The sequence below is a fragment of the Stegostoma tigrinum genome, chromosome 9 (genome assembly GCF_030684315.1).
Source record: "Stegostoma tigrinum isolate sSteTig4 chromosome 9, sSteTig4.hap1, whole genome shotgun sequence".
Taxonomy (NCBI): Eukaryota; Metazoa; Chordata; class Chondrichthyes; order Orectolobiformes; family Stegostomatidae; genus Stegostoma; species Stegostoma tigrinum.
The window spans coordinates 82,966,766-82,987,437 of record NC_081362.1 but is presented as its reverse complement, the minus strand read 5'-3'; the positions used below and the strand labels follow the sequence as shown (position 1 = coordinate 82,987,437).

Genomic DNA, 20,672 nt, shown 5'->3' with positions numbered 1-20,672 from the left:
AGGGTTGCTGGGCTTGTGTGGGCCAACTGATCCTAAAAATACTTATGTTCTCATGGCAAATTAGTGCTATTTTTAATCGGGACCTGGCTATGGTGACGAAATGCAAGCAGTGCATGCTTGAGGTCGGTGGGAAGGGATTTAAGAGAGAGAGAGAGAGAGAGAGAGAGACAGAGAGACAGAGAGACAGAGACAGAGAGACAGAGAGACAGAGACAGAGAGACAGAGAGACAGAGAGACAGAGAGACAGAGAGACAGAGAGACAGAGAGACAGAGAGACAGAGAGACAGAGAGACAGAGAGAGAGGGACAGAGAGAGAGGGACAGAGAGAGAGGGACAGAGAGAGAGGGACAGAGAGAGAGGGACAGAGAGAGAGGGACAGAGAGAGGGACAGAGAGAGGGAGAGAGAGAGGGAGAGAGAGGGTGAGAGAGGGTGAGAGAATGGGAGAGAGGGATAGAGGGGCACAGAGAAAACAAAGGAAAGAAATAAATTAGTAATCACAGAATATAAGACAGGATGAAATAAGAGACTTAGTGAAAGAACGAGCCATTGGGATTAGGTAAATATGGCACACTGGACTTCTGTAGTGATTTCTATTGACAGAGATATCAGACACATCAAGTTATTAACAAATTTGAAGTCTTAAAGCATAATGATGTTAAATTTCTACAAGGCTATTATTAACGTAGACCTCGGCTTTGCCTGTTTGGGACAGTCCCACCAATATTTCTTCTCTTGAGGGAAGTAAATCTGGATTCTTCTAAGTAATTCTCTGCAAAAGCACAACCTGCACTGGGATCCCAGAAAAGCAGAAAGGGAATAAAACTTGCATTCACTCAGTTTTCTCTCCCTTTTCCTCTGCCCTGCCTACATCCCTCTCTCCCCTGGTTCCTCATGCCAGCCTCAGCTTTAGCCATTCTTTGATTGCAGCCTCTCATCAAGATTTGAGTTCTGATTAGCACTGACGTGAGTTGGAAATACAAAGTTTGATGGAGTAAATCAAGAGAAACCATTTGGAGAGTCCAGGATAAGGAATGCATAACTTTACAAACAGGCTACTCAGGGATGATGCCAGGAAGCACTTCACTACAGAAAGGAAAGGCAAATCTGGAATCCCTTCCCCCATAAAGCTTTTAAAGCAAGAGCTCAACTGAAAAGTTCAAAATTAATTTTGTTCTGTCAGGCAATGGCATTAAAGGATATGGAATTAAAAAAACTTGAGATACAAAGCTATCACAGACTGGCTTAATGGACTGAATGGCCAACACCTGTAGCACCTACGTATTTACCCATCCCATGGGACTGTGCACTGCTGAGTCACCATCGTTGCACTGCCTATTCAATGCACAATCAGCAAAAGGAACACAAAGAAAGTTTTCCTCATGATGTATTTGAGGATCTCAGTAGGCAGAAGATTCTTGATTACTTCGAGTGTCATGCCACACACCATGCTAACACCCAAAAATCTTTGCTGTTACTTCTGAATGCCCGCTGAACATTTAGTATGACATTAAGGTGAAGTAATGATCTAAGCTGACTTTGTCCCCTTTAGGGCAGGAAGGCTGTGTAAACACACCTGGGTCAATCAAATGTGAGCTGCCATTGGTGAGGGAGGTTTGTCGACTGGCATGGGCACGTGAGTATCAGCTTCCAAGAAAGGGCAAACTGAAAAGTATTAAATGACTACAGTTCTCACCTTTCTTTTCCATTTTTTTCAGAATTTTGAAATTTAGAACATAGAACATTACAGCACAGTACAGGCCCTTCGGCCCTCGATGTTGCGCCGACCTGTGAAACCAATCTGAAGCCCATCTAACCCACACTATTCCATTATCATCCATATGTTTATCCAATGACCATTTAAATGCCCTTAAACTTGGCGAGTGTACCACTGTTGCAGCCAGGGCATTCCACGCCCTTACAACTCTCTGAGTAAAAATCATCAATCTAAAACGTAAGATGCTTACACACTCAGGAAATTGGCATATTCCTGACTCTGGACAACTGTGTGAATGTGGCAATATTGTATTGGATGCCTTGTTTGCCTCTTTCAATTCTGATTTCAATTGCGCTCATTCAGTTGTTAGCCCATGTATACCATTGCTAGAAGCTATTGTTTTGGTGAAAGAGATACAGAGAACATAAGATAATTGCACTTTTATGCGCAGATATAACTAAGTCCCCATTTTAAAGTCTATTTATCTATCTGATAGATATTATATGCAATCTATTTATATGCTCACAGAACATTTTCATCAAAGTCACAGCAATTTTGGAAGGCAAGAAGTTGCATTGGTGCCAACCAATGCTGATTTGTTACAGTGCCATCACTTGTAGAAGGGTATACTGCAGGTTTACAAATTGATGTATAAAGTCAGTCTGTTAGATTTTTAATACATTCTGTACTTAAATGTTATTAGCATTTACAGAGACTCGATTTTCTTCTGGCAAAACCAAACAACGAGTCTTTATCTTAATGCTTATTGAAATTGAAGTAATAATTCTTTTCCCAAACCTTTCTTGCATTCATACAGGTCACAGCATTCCCCTGGTTTTCCCGATGCTTTGGAAACGAGAATGCTCTGGTATCCAGGCTGACAGACCTTCCGCAGACATCCAGCTGGGTTACACACACAGCGGCTTGGAAGGGGGCAACACTCGCCGGGGGGAGCATAGCCTTCAATCAGGATGGAGTCTTCTGGGCAACGGGGAGAGAACTGGACCTCGCACCTGGCTTTGGAGCAATCCGGCTTCTCCTCTGAAAAGTAAAGAGCGAGGATACATGAGAGAAACAAATCACACTGGCCAACTGTTTGGCTGTGCACGACACAGGCACCTCGTTCCCAGCTACTCATTTATTGGGATGGTTTTTGCTGTCAGCTTTCCTGACCCTTCCCCACTCCCCTCTTGACCAATGGAAGATTCACAGCTCCACAGTGAGCTTCCACCTTCAGGGACCTGGAATTAAGAATCTAATGTTGACCACAAATCCATTGCCAATTGTTGGGAAAAACCATCTGGTTCCTTTAGGGAAGGAAAGTGCCATCCTTACTTGGTCAGGCCTACATGTGACTCCAGACCCAGAGCAATCTGGGTCTAGTTAACAGGCCTCTGGGCAATGAAGAATGGGGAATAAGTGCTGCCTTAGCCAGCGATGCCCTCATCCCTTGAAGGAATAAAAACAGACCTCACCCAGGTGATCAATGCCAACTGACAGTTCATCAGTGGATGAATGGGGAAGGTATCACTGCCAATCGCCAATCGCCAATCCCCTCACCTCATCTCTACTATCCATAAACTGTTTGCACAAATACCTCCCTTCCCTCCTCTCTTTCTTGCCCCTGCTGGTCATCCTCTCTCCCTCTTTTCATTCCTCCTTCTTGTAAGAATTATGGTCATCAGAAACAGGAATCCTGGAGGATTACTTACACTGGGGCTAACCTCAGACCATGCAATATTGTCTCACCAGAGGCCAGTCGACAAGTGAAGTGGGGTGAAGCCTACTCTGCACAGTTCATTGTCATTCTGACTGGGCCACTTGTACACTTACTGTCTGGGACATCAGTGATCACATCTTGAATTTTTCTTGGTAGTTTTTCTTTACTGCATTTCATTTCTTATCAATTCAAAAAAATTTGGACATTCAAACGTTGCCTGAGCATAATTGTTGGAATAGAAAGAGAGAGTGTGGAAACAGAGTGAAATAGAGAGAGAGAAAAAGAAAGAGGAACTAGTCATATGGTGTTGAAATGAGATAACAACTGAAGCAATGCAATGATAATATTCAAATCTAGAGCTTCTTCAGTGGCTTTGTATTAAATACACTGTGCACTGGGGATAACCCTTTAGGCCAGGAGACCCCTGGTTTCATTTACAGTGCTTTATATATATATATTTTTGGGTAAGGGGGAATCTGAGCTGGAGAGACCAGTATGCATTGGTAATATCTAATTGTCCTTGTGAAAGTGGGGGTGGGGTTGCTGAACTACCTTCTTTGACCCTTCCACCCGCTGCATGCACCCTCACTGTTAGGAAGGAAGGAATCTCCAAGATTTTGTTCCACCAACAATGAAGGAATAGTGATATATTTCCAAGTCAGCCTGACATGCGGTTTGGAGAGGAGGGTGCTCATAAAGCAGCAATGTGCTTTCTGCCCTGGTCCTTCTAGTCAGTTAACATTGCGGGCCTTCAAAGTGCTGTCAACGGAGCCTTCCTGAGTTGCTGCAGTGCACCTTGTAAATGGTGCACGCGTCTGTTCATGGTGGAGGGACTGACTGTTGAAGGTGGTGGATGGGGTGTCAATCAAGCATGCAGCCTTATTTCTAGATGGTGTTGAGTGCTGGTGGTGCTGGAGTCTAAAGTATTGCATCACACTTCTAGATGGTGGACAGCACTGGAGAGATGGGGGAAGGGGGGGACGTTACATGTCACAGAAATCGCAGCTTTGGACCTCTGCTCCATCCATAGAATGCCTGGTCCATTTAAATGGCTGGCCAGTGATAACCCCCTGAGGATATAGAAGGTGGAGGATGGCAATCAAATTCCCTCTTGCTAGGGACTGTCATTTGTGGCACTTTTGTGGTGGGAATGTCATTTTCTTCTGGTTGTTGTCCATCAGTCAAATTTAGGATGAAGGAGAGGAAATATCACTTGTCTCATGCTTTTGATGACCTCTGATGAGTTATGCACGTGTGGAAACTTTGGGTGAAAGCTGCGTCAGGCTTGGGTGTTGTTCCTAATCTACTGGATGAATCGTTTCGGGATTCAAACGTAATAAACCACCAGCTGAATGAGATGCCGTAAGGCTACACCTAGCGAAGAGGTTGTATTCTATGAAAAGGAGAAATGATGGATGAAAACACAGAGAAAGAATCTGGAAGGAAAAGAACATAAATAACAGCTGCATCTCTCCAAATGTGTGGCTTAGTAACTCAACAGCTACTTCCTGCAATAATTAGTAACTGCAGCATAAACAAAACACTTGTCAAGCAAGTTAAGACAGCCGTAATTCTGAACAACTGTTTTACTTTACTGATCCTGACACATGTTAACCAAGCCTGAGGTCTATTTAGGTTTCACTGAGCCTCCTGTGTGAACACAGACCTTCAAGCTTCAACACTGATAAAACCGCAGCAATTTATATCGATCGAATCTCCTCAACAAAGGAGAACTTGCCGAAAACTGTACTTGAGGAGAAAGAAAAATGAGTTGATAGGGACTCCTTAGCCATGTTGGGAGAGAAAGTGGGAGGATGATCAATTGCAGGGTTAAAATAGATTTATATCAAGGTGTAAGGGAAGAGTGGTGGGCATAGCAGGGAAACATATGGAGGGAGGGAGTTAGGGGGCATGACTGTGTGAAAGGCAACAAAAATGAAGTTTGATGTTTGCTGACCAAAATGCAAGCAAAGCAGCTGGAATCCAACCAGGATTTGCCAAATAAAGTACAATTTGAAAAAGACATTAACAAGCGCCCAGGGTTAATTATATCTTAATTGGGTCTTTAATTATATTCAGGCAGTGGACATTAAATGGGGACTTACACTGTGATTAAATATATGGGAGCAGGAATACATCTGAAATTAATGACCGTAAGAAATGGGAACAGGAGTAGGCTGTTCACCCCTTTGAGCCTGCTCTACCATTCAAGTGGATCGTGGCTGATCCAACATTCCTTACGTCCACTTTCCTGCTGTTTCCCTGTAACCCTAGGGGGGCAATGCTCATAACAACTATCCTTGATTTTGGGGAAAAAGACGTATCTGGTGCATCAGAAAAATCTGGGTTCTGGTCCTAAGACTCCTGGATGTGTGCCATAGCAGGATAACTTAAAGAAGAAAAAAGAAAATATGGAAGCAGGCTGGAATAAATGATTTACATTTTCGTACATATAAGTGTATAAAGACTTGACCCCAGTTCTGTACATCATTAACTGGCTATCTGCATCGGACCAGCTAGAGCCTTAGTGAGAAATATACTTTAGGGGTAAAGGATAATGCATTTTGATAACTGTAGTCAGTGATGGTAATGATTGAATAAATAACACTACAAAACTAATATCAATAAAATGGTGAACAGTAAAGAAAAAGACAAGAATTTAACTATTTCACTCATTTAAAAATGAAACAGAATGAATTCCATAGTGTTGATCCAACAATGGTGTCAAGGCCACTAATCTACACCTTGATGCCTCTCACTGACTGCTCTCCAGAGAATGTGTGGAACACAGCCAGGAGAAACTCACATTACACAGGGTGGAAGGGGAACAGGATGGACTGGATTAATGGGATTTGTCTCTTAACACTGATCTTTGGAAAAGAAAACCTCACGCCTCTCCAATAATTCACAGATCAAACTGACCTCATAACTGGAAGCTAATACACAGGAAGCTTTGTCCTATTCTTTTCATGGGACATAGATGTTGTTGACAAGGCTAGCACTGGTAGCCCATCTCTAATTGCCCTTGAACTGGACAGTTTGCCACAGCCATTTCAGAGAGCAGCTAGGAGTCAACGCAAATTACTGTGGATCTGGTGTCACATGTGGGCCAGACCGGCAGATTTCATTCCACTTGTTGCTGATTTCATGATCACCACCCCTGCCGTGACTAGCTTTCAATTCCAGGAATTATGTATTGAATTTAAATAGCACCAGCTGCAGTTTCTCCCCATTTGCAGGTTTGTTTGCTGGTATGTGCTGATCACTGATGTAGCAGTGATATGGTTGCCACAATATCGATAAGTGCTGCAAGCTTGTTGGACCTTGATACACAGATCATGAGTGGCCTTCGGGCGAGGACAGGATCAGGCCTGATTGGGCTGCCTACCTGGCCCCTCCACAGTGTTTGGACAGGTCGAGACAGGGTTCAGCCACGAAGTATGGCCTCGGGTACTGAAGTGTTGGCGGCACCCGGAGCACAGATTTTCCACACTCTCAGGAGAGATGGGGAACAAGTGATGGTGAAAAGAAAGCATTACCACTGGCTGTGCAAAGAGGCAGTAAAATTGTATCCGCAGACTCTGGATAATTGGGAACAGCAGAAATCAGGAAAAACTTTTTTTTAAAATGCAGCAAGTTGTAATTCTCTGGAATGCTCTGCCTGAAAGTTTAATGGAAGCAGGTTTGAAAATAACACTGACAAGATAATTGGCTAAATACTCAATAAGTACAACAAAAATTACAGGGCTACAGGGAAAGAGCAGGGATAAGAAAAAATTTAGGTAGTTCATTCAAAGTGCTAGTATGGGCACGATGGGCCAAATGGTTTCCTCCTGAGCTGTATGGTTTTGAATAAAGTAGCGGTAAAGAAGATGGGTCAAGCAGCTGGCTGTTATGGGGCAGTGGTAAAAAGCAGTAACTGTTGCAGGATGCTAAATCTAGTAAAGCTCAGCCTTGGCAGAACAAGTCCACAGCTTAACAACTACTGAAATCGCTGTTAAGGACTTTCTGTTACAGCTCTGCCGCAGAATCTGAGGGCCCTATCATTAATGGTTTCTACCTAAAGCTGACCATGCAACTCAATCCCATCACAACCCATTTCCAGGGTTCAAAATGCTTCCTATGTATAAGGTGATCGGTGTATCAAGGTCCAACAAGCTTGCAGCACTTATCGATATTGTGGCAACCATATCACTGCTACATCAGTGATCAGCACATACCAGCAAACAAACCTGCAAATGGGGGGAAACTGCAGCTGGTGCTATTTAAATTCAATACGTAATTCCTGGAATTGAAAGCTAGTCATGGCAGGGGTGGTGATCATGAAATCAGCAACAAGTGGAATGAAATCTGCCACCCCTAGCCGGTCTGGCCCACATGTGACACCAGATCCACAGTAATTTGCGTTGACTCCTAGCTGCTCTCTGAAATGGCTGTGGCAAACTGTCCAGTTCAAGGCAATTAGAGATGGGCTACCAGTGCTAGCCTTGCCAAGAGACCAGTCCACAATGCAAAACTTCAGTCTGGTTCTGCTAAGTGTCTCAGGACTCTGGATGTAGTCAATACCAAGCAACTTATGGCTATGATGATATTTTTAACCTTGTTACTGCCATGGCCACTTTGAAAACTACTATGAAATGCCGTTGCTGTTTTCTCTTTGTTTGCCAAACAATGCAGCCCAGTTAGGCACAGAAACAGAAAATAGGAATAGGAGTAGACTATTCGGCCTTTTCAGCCTGGTCTGCCATTAAATATGATCACGGCTGACCATTCAACTCAATGCAATGTTCTCACTTTTGCCTTATACCCTTTGATGCCTTTAGCCCCAAGAACTACACACCAATTCCTTCTTAAAAACATTCAATCACTTTCTGTGACAGAGAATTCCAGATTCACCACTCTCTGTGCGAAGCAACTTCTCTTCCTGTCAGTCATAAATAGCCTACTCTGTACCCTTCGTTACTATCAGGGACATATCCTAGATAGTGACAAAACCAACCTTACCAGTCCACATCTTCCCCATCAACGTAGATTGGATTCAACTTGTAAATATTACTCTTGTAGATGAAGTACCAGATGCTGGTGATAATGTTGCCACAATGATAAATCCACACTGAATACAATTTGACTTTCAAATTTGTTTTTTTTGCCCCTTCCCCGTGCCTTTTTGGAACTGAATGATGTCTCTTCTGTCACCTTTGAAGAAAATTAAACATGGCAGAAATTTGTCTGTCTGGAGTATGATTGCACAATGACTGATTATCCTCTGCCTGAGCACCAAGCAGGGTATTTGGCTTCAGCAACTGAATGTGAAGAAGAATGGGGTGCCCACATGCAAGTGTAGTTTTCATCTGCAACCAGGAATAGGAATTCTCACTGGCTTTCCCTATTCCAGGGGCAATGAGGCCCAATACATCAGAATGACCAGGGTCCAACTGACATCAGTTGATTCAGCACCAGCAGGGAATCAACTGTGGGATCTTCTTGATCTCTAGAGCTTAAACATCCAGCAATAAGCCTTCAAGAGCACCTTGACCACCTGCCAGACTTAATCGTTTATATCCATTCACAGACTGTGTGTCGCTGGGTAGTTACGCTCCTTGTATAATTGCCCTCCAGTATGTATTTGCAATTTGCCTTTCTTGGCCTGCTGTTGTCACCAAAGCTGCTTTGATATGACTGAGTGGCTTGTTAGACTGAAACGCAGTCACATTGCTGTAGATCTAGAATCACAAAAGGGGCCACACTGACTAGCGAATCTCCTTTCCTACTAGATGGGCATTTAATAAAACTTGGTAGCTTGATTTGCACCATTCATGGCATGGGGGATAACGATCCATGGGGAGGGGGAGGGAATGGTGGACCCACACTAGAGGAGAGGGCCTGGGAGGTGGGGGATGGCCTCCAGCAGAGGGAGAGGCAGGGCGGTGTGTATGCTTGTGTGTCTGTGCACGTGTGTGTGGCATTGGGGATCCATCGGGGCAGAGAGGGGTGAGGAGGACCCAAGTGGCCGGAGCTGTTACTAGATGATTTATTTAATTAACTGGATTTACGTTTGTTCAGCTGCCAGGATGGTTCTGAACTTAAACTGCCGGATCATTAGTCGAGATCTCTGTGTTGCTAGTCTGATAAATAAAGCTGCTGTGCCACTGCACTCAATGCTGTTTCTTCTGTGCCTTTTAAACACGTGTGCGGCTACTCCATGTTATCTTTTCTCTTGTTGGAGACATCCCGCTCTCTGCATTCTGCATGTTTTGTTTTCCTTTATTCATTCATGGGATGAGGGAGTCGCTGGCTAGGCAGCAAATATTGTCCATCCCTAATTGCCCAGGCGGCAGTTAAGAATCAACCACATTGCTGTAGGCCTGGAGTCACATGTAGGCCAGAGCAGGTCAGGATAGAAGTTTCCTTCCCTAAAGGGCATTAGTGAACCAGATAAACCTGACAATCGGCTATTGAAATATTATATTGAAATGGTTCAGAGTATTCCCACCAAAATTCAGCCGCAACTTGCTGATGGGCAACATTCCATTCTGGACTGTGAGGTTGGAAAATTGACCCTGGGTGGCCAGTCTGCCAGGATTTTGTTATTGTCAGCTCCTTGACCTGCCAAGAGGATGTGGCAGAAAAAGACCCCATCTCCTCTATTGTCAGGGCGGGAGGGGGAGAGTTCTAACGGGGATTTTCTGGAGTAGCACAACTGAGGTTGGAAAAATGGCGAATGGAACCAGGGGTGTGGGAAGAGGCTCAATTGTGACCACATTTCCCACATCCTGCTGGGCATTTTCAAACATTATTCCCTTTTGCTTTTCTGTGGGAGAGGCAGAACGACTGCAGCCCTCCCCAGCAACACTGAGGAGAACATCAATTGGTTCACTGAGCCTGGCACATTCAGAGGGCATTTTATTTCAATTAGCTTTAATAGGACCACTGACAAAGATCTAATTTTCCATTTCATTTTTCTCATTTTTGTATTGATCAGAGCACTGGCATTTGAAATGATCGAGGGTTCCGTCAGTAAATTTTGGGCAATTAACCTTTGGTACATTGTCAATCACTTTCTACTTTAAAAAGCAGGCAATTGGAAAATGAAGCCAGCCAGCGGAGCATGATAATTGGCTTCAGTTGAAGGTTTTGTCATAAAGGAAAGGAATTGATTAGTCTGTTTTCAGGGTTTTCAAATTATAACCTGTGGCTTGAAATTAGCTCCACATATTAAACAAGGATACCTAATTAAACACAGTCATTTAAGGAAAGGGAAGCGCGGTGGCACGCCAACCTAAATTGTTGAGTAACATTCTCTCCTGACACGAAAAGACTGATCACTGTGTCCTCAGTCTCCTTAATGCCACTTTAATGATGTTCTGCTTGCTCCTTTCACTAAGCAATTTATTGTCAGTAAGTGCCTGTAGAAACATCCTGGTGACCTTAACTCTCGTTGCCTTTGGCTGAGAACTCAGAAAAGGATAAAGTCTGAATTTGAACTGGGCAATAGATACATCTAAAGGCATCTAGCTCCCTGTAGTGATGGGAATGAGGTCAGCCAGGTGGACCTCATAGATTATGAATTCCCTAATTAGGGATATTAACCTGATCCAATCAGGGAGCCCCGGCTGACAGATATAAACAGGATTGTCAAACATCCTGACCACTCTGAGAGGTGACTCTGAGGGAGCTGGATCAGTGTCAAGGACTCTCCACATGTAAATAAAGGGTGACTCAGTGATGGGATACTTACTGGCTTCTGTTGTCATTACAGTGACAATGAGAAGAAAGCACGGTCCTTGCAACAGTAGACTCTGAACTCGTGTAAGCATTGTTGGCAATATGCCATTATTTGGGAAGCTTGATTCAATCCTGCCATTGAAGACTTGGCCCAGGATATAGAAACAATCTGCTTTTTTTTCTGGGCAAATGACATAGGGGCAGATAAAAAGGCATGAGTAATCTTCTTGACAGCTTGTTGACCTACAGATTTTTCGGTTATTAGGAGCCTAACTTTCCCTGAGGCACCCTATACTGAAACTGTTCAAGAGTTGATGGATTTAGTTAAAGAATATTATGAGACTAATCCTTCTCTTATTCTGAGATGCTACTAGTTTTAGTCAGCAATCTGAGAAGCTGGGGAAACCATCCTGGAATTTTTGACTCAGTTAGAACAACTGATAGAGGCATGTGACTTTTAGTTAACCCTTAATGAGGTGCTGAGGAACCAATTAGTATGGGGGATTAATGATGTAACCATGCATAAATCCCTACTAGCTTCCAACAGGGACTACAACTGGCATTATCATTGGAAAATGCAGCAAGTGGAGCGTATGGATTGCAGGGCATTCCGACGGAAGTGGACGCCCTCGCCAGTCCGTCTGAGTTTGGGGAATACCACTTGAGCGAAGGCAATTGCACTGCCTCACTGAAAACATAACCTGAACAGAGGGACTCTGGGTCAGCCCACTGCAAAACCACAAAACAAAGCAAAGCCTTGGCCAAATGGTTAAAATTTTTCTCAGGATCCCGGCTGGCAAGCCATTGTAGTTGTCGGTATAGTTTCCTTTGGGTGCTCTGGTTTCCTCCCACAGTACAAAGATCTACAGACTGGATGGATTGGCATGGTAAATTGCCCATAGTGTCCAGGGAAGTGTAGATGGGGAGATGGAGCTATGTGGAGATGGGTCCGGGTGAGATGTCTGAGGGTCAGTGTGGACTTGTTGGGCTGAAGGGCCTGTTTCCACACTGTAGGGATTCTATGATTCTATGTGAACTCAAGACAGCAAAACAGTCCCACTAGACCAAAAAGGAGCACTTAGAGAATTTGGATATAAGCCTTCAATGTTTCTCCCAGGCAGGTGTTCACAGTAGAAGGGAAAAATGCATGTTCCAGGCATCCCAAATGACTACTCAAGCTACAGAATTGACAGGACCAGGTTACACCCATTGGAAGATAATGTGAGGGCAATCAAAGGGGTCCCAGCTCCCACGTCTGTACCTGAGCTTAGGTTTTGCCTTGGGCTGGTGAATTATTACAGAAAGCTCATACATAACCTGGCCTCCACCCTGGCACCTTTGCATCAACTCTTAAAAAAAGTTTCAGCTCTGGAAATGGTTAAGTAGCCAAGCCATGCCTTTCGGAGAAGTGAAGAAACATTTATTTATCTCTGAGGTGTTGGCACATATGATTCCATGCATGATCTAGTGCTGACTGGCGATGCCTCCCCATATGGCATTGGGCTAGTATTAGCTCACAGGTGACCCAATGGAGAGAAACACCCAACAGGGTATGCATCCTAGACTTTGGTTAATGCAGAGCATAAATACACCTAAACAGAGAAGGAAGATTCGGTGGTCATAATTGGAGTCAGGAAGTTCCACCAACGCCTTTACTGATGTAAATTTGTCATAATAACAGACCACAAACCCCTGCTAGGTCCACTTAAAGAGGACAGTTCAATGGTGGGCTCTAATACCAAGTGCATATATTTTCAAGATGAAACACTGTCCAGGAAGCCAAGTAGAAAATGCGAATGCATTGATCTACCTCTCGCTGGCAGATATGCCACCAGTGTAACACCACTGGATCAGTCCGTAACGGTTTTATATTTTCTGGAAACATTTCCAGTTGCAACTGACAATGTCAGACTCTGGAAGCAGAAAGATCGGGTCCTGGAAAAACTGAAATAGCTGGTGGTGATGGGGGAAACCAAAGGGCTGTCACATTCAGAACTGAGCCCTTTCTGAACACGAAGGGAGCAGATCACAGTAGAGGACGGCATATTGTTATGGGGAGCGAGAGTGACTGGCCCGAGCAAAGTTCACCGTCAGATACCGGCCGAACTCCACTAGGGTTATCCAACGGCATCCAAACTGAAGATGCTGGTGAGAAGTTAGGACTGGACGCAGACATAGCCACGTTGGTGGCGCAGTGCCCAGACTGCCAATAAAAATTACCGCCAGCAGCTTCCCGACATTCACGGGAATCAGGTAAATCCTGGACACTGTTACAGGTTGTCTATGCAGGTCCTTTCATTAGCTCGATGTTCTTAGTCATTGTAGACGCCCACTCAAAGTGACTGGACGTGCATAGAGTTCATTCGTCAAACACGGGAACAACTGTAGAAAAACTGTGATCAGCTTTTGCAATACACAGACTCCGAGAATTGTTGGTCAAAGATGGCAGGCCATTGTTTGCCAGCTGGGAATTTGAATATTTCCCAAAGTTGAATGGTACTCGTCATATGAAGACAGCTCCTTACCATCCATCATCCAATGGGCTGGCAGAAAGAGCAGTCCAAATAAGTACGTGGACCATATGAATGCTGCAAACTCAGAAATGGTGTGGGAGCAAAGCGTGCCCGGCTCCTTAACAGCATTTCCAAATGTTCTGGGCATCATGCTTTTTCCCTGTCTGTCAGGCATTGAAGATACCTGGGAATCTGAGATGGACACGGTGGATGTCACCACTTGGCGCCTTTGCCACCTGAAGAGGAGAACAAATTTCTTCTGAGATGCTTTGGGTGCAAGAGGCGAACTACTGTGCGCTACAAGCCATTCATAACAGAGGCAGAGTTGGAGAAACCTGACCCGGTGTTAAAACGCCCCAGGAGCAGCTACATAAAAATGAACCACCCTATGTCCTCAGAGTCAGAGGAGGAGGGATGTAGTGATTGGAACGAGCTTAGGCAGGTGGACCTCTGATTGGGGCTGTTAACCTGCTCCAATCACGGAGCTCTGGCTGACAGACATAAACAGATTCGACTCAGTCTGAGGAAGTTGTAAATAAAGGGTGACTTGGTGACAGAATCCCCCCCTCTGCAGAGTTATTTCACTTCCATTGCATTTCTCCTATAAAGCAGTCAGCTGCGAACTTTAAAGATCACAGAGGAATACTTGCTCTGTGAGATGGGTCTGACACAACAGGGGTCAGTGATTGTACCCGACAGGTCTCAATGTGGCTTCTCTCAATGTCCAAGGCTCAACAGCCGCACTGAGAATTCATGGAATGTATCCTGACCTTGTATGATAGCATAAAATGAATGATCGGGAGGCAGCAATTTGCTTTATGCTTTTCCTCATCCGAAGCCAATGAAACTAAAATTCGGATCAATAACATCAGATTTGCCAGTCCATCATTCTTCCCATTACTACAATCACCTTTGTAGTTGCATGTCCGAAATCAATGCCAAACTCTAGAACACTTGGGTTTGTTGACTAAGCAGTTCACTCCTACCCCTGCTCACATTTGACTTTTCCAGAGTCCAGATATTGCTGAGGAAAGCACTGGTCTCCAAATCAAACGTGTTGCAAGTGCCTTTATAATTAACAGCAGCCAATGTCCAACAACAAATAAATTCAACCCTTAATCAGTCAACTGGCTCTGTGATTGGTTTTCCTACTTTTTTTTAATCAGACCGAAAGCGTAGTTAATTGGATTGTATAATAATTTGCTTCTAGCAATGCATCACATTACAAGGTTTGCGTTGGTCCTGACTTACTCTAGCGGGTTGTACAGCATTGTATGAATATGTTTTATGCCCTTTTGGGCACAGGGTTAATAGGAGAAGCTTTCCTTCAACTGATATAATTAACAGCATAATGAAAAGTGAATGCATTGCATTTTCCCCGTTAAAAAAGTCTATTTTACTCAAATCCTTATCATGAATAATTAATACATGCTTGGAGGAAGGAATTGTAAAAAATAAGAATATCTGTCACTGTTTATCTCAGTTGCCTTATTTTATTGAAGCATTTATTCAGAGGGGAGTACGCTGGCCTGAACAATGAATTTTTTGCTCTTCAGGTACAGGTAATGCACAAAATGTTCAGTACCGCATTTGGCAGTATCTCCCAAAAAAAACCAACAAGCTGGTTTACAAAGCCACCTGGAACACTACCCTTGGATCTCATTTGGGCAATCGTGGCACATTCAATAACATGACAATTGAAAGGATGGAAATGGGGAAGTGGCTGTTCAGGGGCTTCTGAGCTAGATGATTCCAATGACTTTGATCTGTTGGTTCTTATTCCACAGATTTTTAGGAATCAACATTGTGTGACTTCAGTGAAGGACCACTCCTGAGCCATTAGATCCATGTGCTCTGACTTCTATCTGAAACTTCATGCTTAGCAAACAACATGAAACTACAAAACACAGTATTTCTGAAGCATGCCTCTGACTGCAGCACACTCCACTGAACAGCACCCAGGAGGGTAGACAGGGCTGAAAGACAGTCTGAAACAGAGATCCAGCTCTGAGCTCAATGGCAATAATTTAAACTGCATGCATTTGAAACACACTGACATCTTAATGCAGCAACATTTCCAAAGAGCCCAGTGCGTGCAGTTTATTTATTGTATGCCAGTTTACCCCACCTTATCTTGGACAGGACTGAATACCAAATGTTCTCATGTGACTGTGCAACTCAGTATGAAAAATAAACTACTTTGAGCTGATGAACAGAATCTCTGGGCTAGCAGAGAGTGGAAAAAAAGCACAGTACTTACAAAGCAAAGCTGTGAAAGCAGCTATTTGCACACACACAGAAGAAGATGGTGTGTCTTTATTAGGTTACTTGAGCTCCAATCAGTTTCAGGATGGCTCCCCACTCCTAGGAGGTCCAAGATTTAGTTGTTGTAGCAGATACATTGATGTGAAATTGACATGCAGTCAGTTTCATCGAGGGGTTACTGGTAAATACTACGGACACAGTGCAACTACTCAGAAGTATACTCCATCTGTTTCTATTTTTTTTATTCAATCACAGGGTGTGGGCATTGCTAGCTAGGCCAGCATTTATTGCCCATAGGGCAGTTGAGAGTCAGCCACATTTCTGTGGATCTGGAGTCACATGGTGGCGAGACCAGGTAAGGATTGCAGATTTCCCTAAAGGATGTTAATGAACCAGATGGCTTTTCCTGACAATCAGCAAAGGTTTTCATGGTCATCATCTGATTCTTAATTACACCATATACCAAGGCAGGATTGGAACCCAGGTTCCCAACACATTACAACACTGTATTAATAGTCTAGGAATAACACAAGACCATTACCTCCGCTGACTATATAGATGACTATCTCTAATACACTTGACACATTCTTGATAGCATCAAAGCAGTATGCAACAGAAATGTTATTATTATCACTGCTAATGAACAAACCAGCTCCCAAGTGGTACAGCAGGCAAGCAGCAATATAATAAAATGTTTCCAGACTGTAGTTTTGACTTTTGGGAAGAAGAGGTGGATGTACTGCCAACCTACTTCCGATACCTTCCAGATCTCCCCTCACCAACAGGAAGCACTGAGCAAATTAACAGGCTCAGTCTGGTTCCGGCTCCTAACCCCAGAGCAAGGCCATTCAGCAGCCAAGATGTACAGAGGGTTTGGGGTAGCAAGGGTCAGGGATAGGCAGTGAAGAAGTAACTTAGCAGTAATCTCGAGGATGTTGAGCAGCAGGAGTAGAATGATGGGCGCTGCATCACGGTGAAATCTGAGACAGGCACATTAATTTTTGGTGGCTGAGTCTGAACAACACACATTTTTCCTGTTTAACCCAGTACAGGGAAGATGTTGAAGCCATAGATGAGGAACATTAGTATTATATTTCTAATATACAATTTCTTAGCAGTTCAGGCTGCCTTCTTTCACTGGCGGGGAAATGCAATTGAAATTCTGCTGATGGTTTATCCTCAGAAACATTTGTTATTTATGTTGCTGTCAAAATTAGGTCATCATTTTGTTCAGAAACTTTCTCCGCTTTCACAAGGTCAGTCAACTACATCCTACCGCTGGTGTTTTCTTATTTTATTTGAGGTCTTTTGGTTAGGGAATAAATGAAGAGACCATATAAAGATACATTACCTCCAAAATGTCTACATTTTCTACCTCCCCTACTCATCCATCTCCTAAGGTCATTCCCCAGTGCTCACCCCCACTATTAATCCCCACTCCTCAACAAGTTGCTCTTTCTTCAAAAAAAACCAAACTGTTTGGTTGTGTTATGGCAAATCACAATAACCACAACATCTCGAACCTGGGCCTTTTCAAGAATTGGGAGGCACACTGTCATTGCAACACAGGAGTCCCTTTTGCTTCAGTTATTTGCTGCAGTTATTTTTAAATCAACCTGCTCAGATATGAGTGATAATGGGAACTGCAGATGCTGGAGAATCCAAGATAATAAAATGTGAGGCTGGATGAACACAGCAGGCCCAGCAGCATCTCAGGAGCACAAAGGCTGACGTTTCGGGCCTAGACCCTTCATCAGAGAGGGGGATGGGGTGAGGGTTCTGGAATAAATAGGGAGAGAGGGGGAGGCGGACTGAAGATGGAGAGAAAAGAAGATAGGTGGGGAGGAGAGTATAGGTGGGGAGGTAGGGAGGGGATAGGTCAGTCCAGGGAAGACGGACAGGTCAAGGAGGTGGGATGAGGTTAGTAGGTAGGAGATGGAGGTGCGGCTTGGGGTGGGAGGAAGGGATGGGTGAGAGGAAGAACAGGTTAGGGAGGCAGAGACAGGTTGGACTGGTTTTGGGATGCAGTGGGTGGAGTTCACCAGCTTCAAAATCTCCCCTTCCCCCACCGCATCCCAAAACCAGCCCATTCGTCCCCTCCCCCCACTGCACCACACAACCAGCCCAGCTCTTCCCCTCCACCCACTGCATCCCAAAACCAGTCCAACCTGTCTCTGCCTCCCTAACCTGTTCTTCCTCTCACCCATCCCTTCCTCCCACCCCAAGCCGCACCTCCATCTCTTACCTACTAACCTCATCCGACCTCCTTGACCTGTCCGTCTTCCCTGGACTGACCTATCCCCTCCCTACCTCCCCACCTATACTCACCTCTCCACCTATCTTCTTTACTCTCCATCTTCGGTCCGCCTCCCCCTCTCTCCCTATTTATTCCAGAACCCTCACCCCATCCCCCTCTCTGATGAAGGGTCTAGGCCCGAAACGTCAGCTTTTGTGCTCCTGAGATGCTGCTGGGCCTGCTGTGTTCATCCAGCCTCACATTTCGTTATCTGCTCAGATATGACATACCTCTGTGGCAGGTGGGGCCTGAACCTAAGCCTCCTGGCTCAGAGGTAGGGACACTACCACTGTGCCGTAAGTGTTCTTTCAGTCGAACGCTGTACACTAACTCCGTACCAAACTGCATTCAGGTGCAAGTGGTAAATGTGTAGGAGCAGATGGTGTGTTTGGAGATGCACGTTAGTAATGTGTGTCCCTGGAAATAAATAAGTGTAAAGATGAGGCTTCATTTCTAGCCTTCGTCACCTGGCTATTAAAGCAGCATTCTGGTGGCTCTAACTCAGACACAAGCCTTAACAGTCTACTCAGTCATGACAGAGGCAGAAACTGAAGTCAGTTCTGTCCTCAGCTGATGTCCAAACCAGCTATTTTTATAGGGAGTCACTGCGTTGTGATCAGGGAGAGCATCTTAGCAGAGTGTCTTCTTAAACTGAACAGCACCTCAACTTCATCTGAGATCATTCAACTTCATCTGAGATCAAATCCTTATGTATACAGAACAGAACTAAGCCTGTGTGCTGCTAGTCTCTCAGTTCAACTACTCTCTAACTCAACCGGGCAAGCTTGGGTAGGACCGAAATTATAACTTCTTCAAGTAAACAAAACAGAAATAAAGAATTTTGATGATATTAGGCAAGAACTTTCAAAAAGTTGATTGGGGGCGGATGTTCGCAGTTAAAGGGATGGCTGGAAAATGGGAAGCCTTCAAAAATGAGATAACGAGAGTCCAGAGACAGTACATTCCTGTTAGAGTGAAGGGCAAGACTGGTAGCTGTAGGGAATGCTGGATGACTAGAGAAATTGAGGTTTTGGTCAAGAATAAGAAAGAAGCTTATGTCTGGTATAAACCGCAGGGATCAAATTGGGAGAGCAAAAAAGGGACATGAGATAATTTTGGTAAATAGGGTTAAAGAGAATCCAAAGGGATTTTATAAATACATTAAGGGCAAAAGGGAGAGAATAGGGACCTTCAAAGATCAGCAAGGCTGCCAATGTGTGGAATCACAGGAGATGGGGGATATACTTAGCAAGTATTTTGCATCAGTGTTTACTATAGAGGATGGTATGGAAAATAGTGAACTTGGGGAAATAAATAGTGACATCTTGAAAAATGTCTATATTTCAGAGGAGGTGGTGTTGGGCAGCTTAAAACGTGTGAAGGTGGATAAATCCCTTGGACCTGATCAAGTGCACCCCAGAACTCTGTGGGAAGCGAGGGAAATGATTACTGGGCCCTTTGCTGAGATATTTGTATCATTACTAGCCGTGGGTGAGGTGTTGGAATAACGGGTGCTGCATCGTGGTGAAATCTGAGAGACAGGCACATTAATTATCTGTGGCAGAATCTGAACAACACACATTTTTCTACTTTAATCTGCACTGGAAACAAAAAAATTTCTGGAAATCCCAGCAGGTCAGGCACATCCATGGAGAGAAAGTTAGTAATGTTAAGATCTGTTAGCTTGCTAACTCTCCATGGATGCTGCCCGACCTGCTGGGATTTCCAGCATTTTCTGCTTTCTGTCCTGCTCCATGCACAGAAGCTGGTACGTGGAGCTATTCCACTCCTCTCCAACCACTCAGACATTTAACCTCGATGGATAGAAATAGCTCTAACCAAGTTTACCCGACTCAACACCTGTGTCCCTTCATTCCGCTTTTCCTTCATCCATCTGTCTAAGCCAATTTGCCATTTGATGGAATTTTTGTCTCGACCATTAACCCAAGAACTAAATTCCCAAGCAGCCCAGATTTCTAGGTAAAACAGCTTCTCCTGCCGTCTCTACCAAATCCCTCACATCTTAGTGCTTTGGTCCCTCGGCCACAGGAGGGAATTTGTTCCTCAGATCTTTATTCTACCCTTTCAATGCTTTAAACAGTATTTTGTCCCATAATCTGCTTTGATCATTAAAGGAGATGTAATTTTGCAAGTATTCCTTCATATTTGTACTTCTTATACCAGTGGACAGCCTACTCAATTTTTTTTAAACCATGCTTCATGTTTAACCCCTTTCCTTTGGTATAGAGTCAATGTGTTACGCAGTATTTTAACAGCATTTCAAGGCTTTATATTGGCTCACCATTAACTCCTGGCTATTTGTGATAAAATGTGAAATTCAATAGTGTTTTTACAGCCCTATAAACCAGAGGTACTGCCTTTAATGTCCCACAAACCTGAACTGCCAAGTCCTCTCTCTATTCCAGAGCATTGAGCCA

The 20,672-nt window shown here is 44.1% G+C and overlaps 1 protein-coding gene across 2 annotated transcripts in view; it reads right to left on the bottom strand.

The window, feature by feature from the left end:
* The window catches only part of crim1 (cysteine rich transmembrane BMP regulator 1 (chordin-like)), a 203,761-nt gene that overhangs the window by 95,477 nt on the left and 87,612 nt on the right, over positions 1–20,672 (bottom strand). For both annotated transcript variants that reach the window (XM_048535898.2, XM_048535897.2), the window contains exon 3: positions 2,514–2,756. In XM_048535898.2, the coding sequence (XP_048391855.1) occupies positions 2,514–2,756 (243 nt within the window). The remainder of the gene's footprint in view (positions 1–2,513; positions 2,757–20,672) is intronic.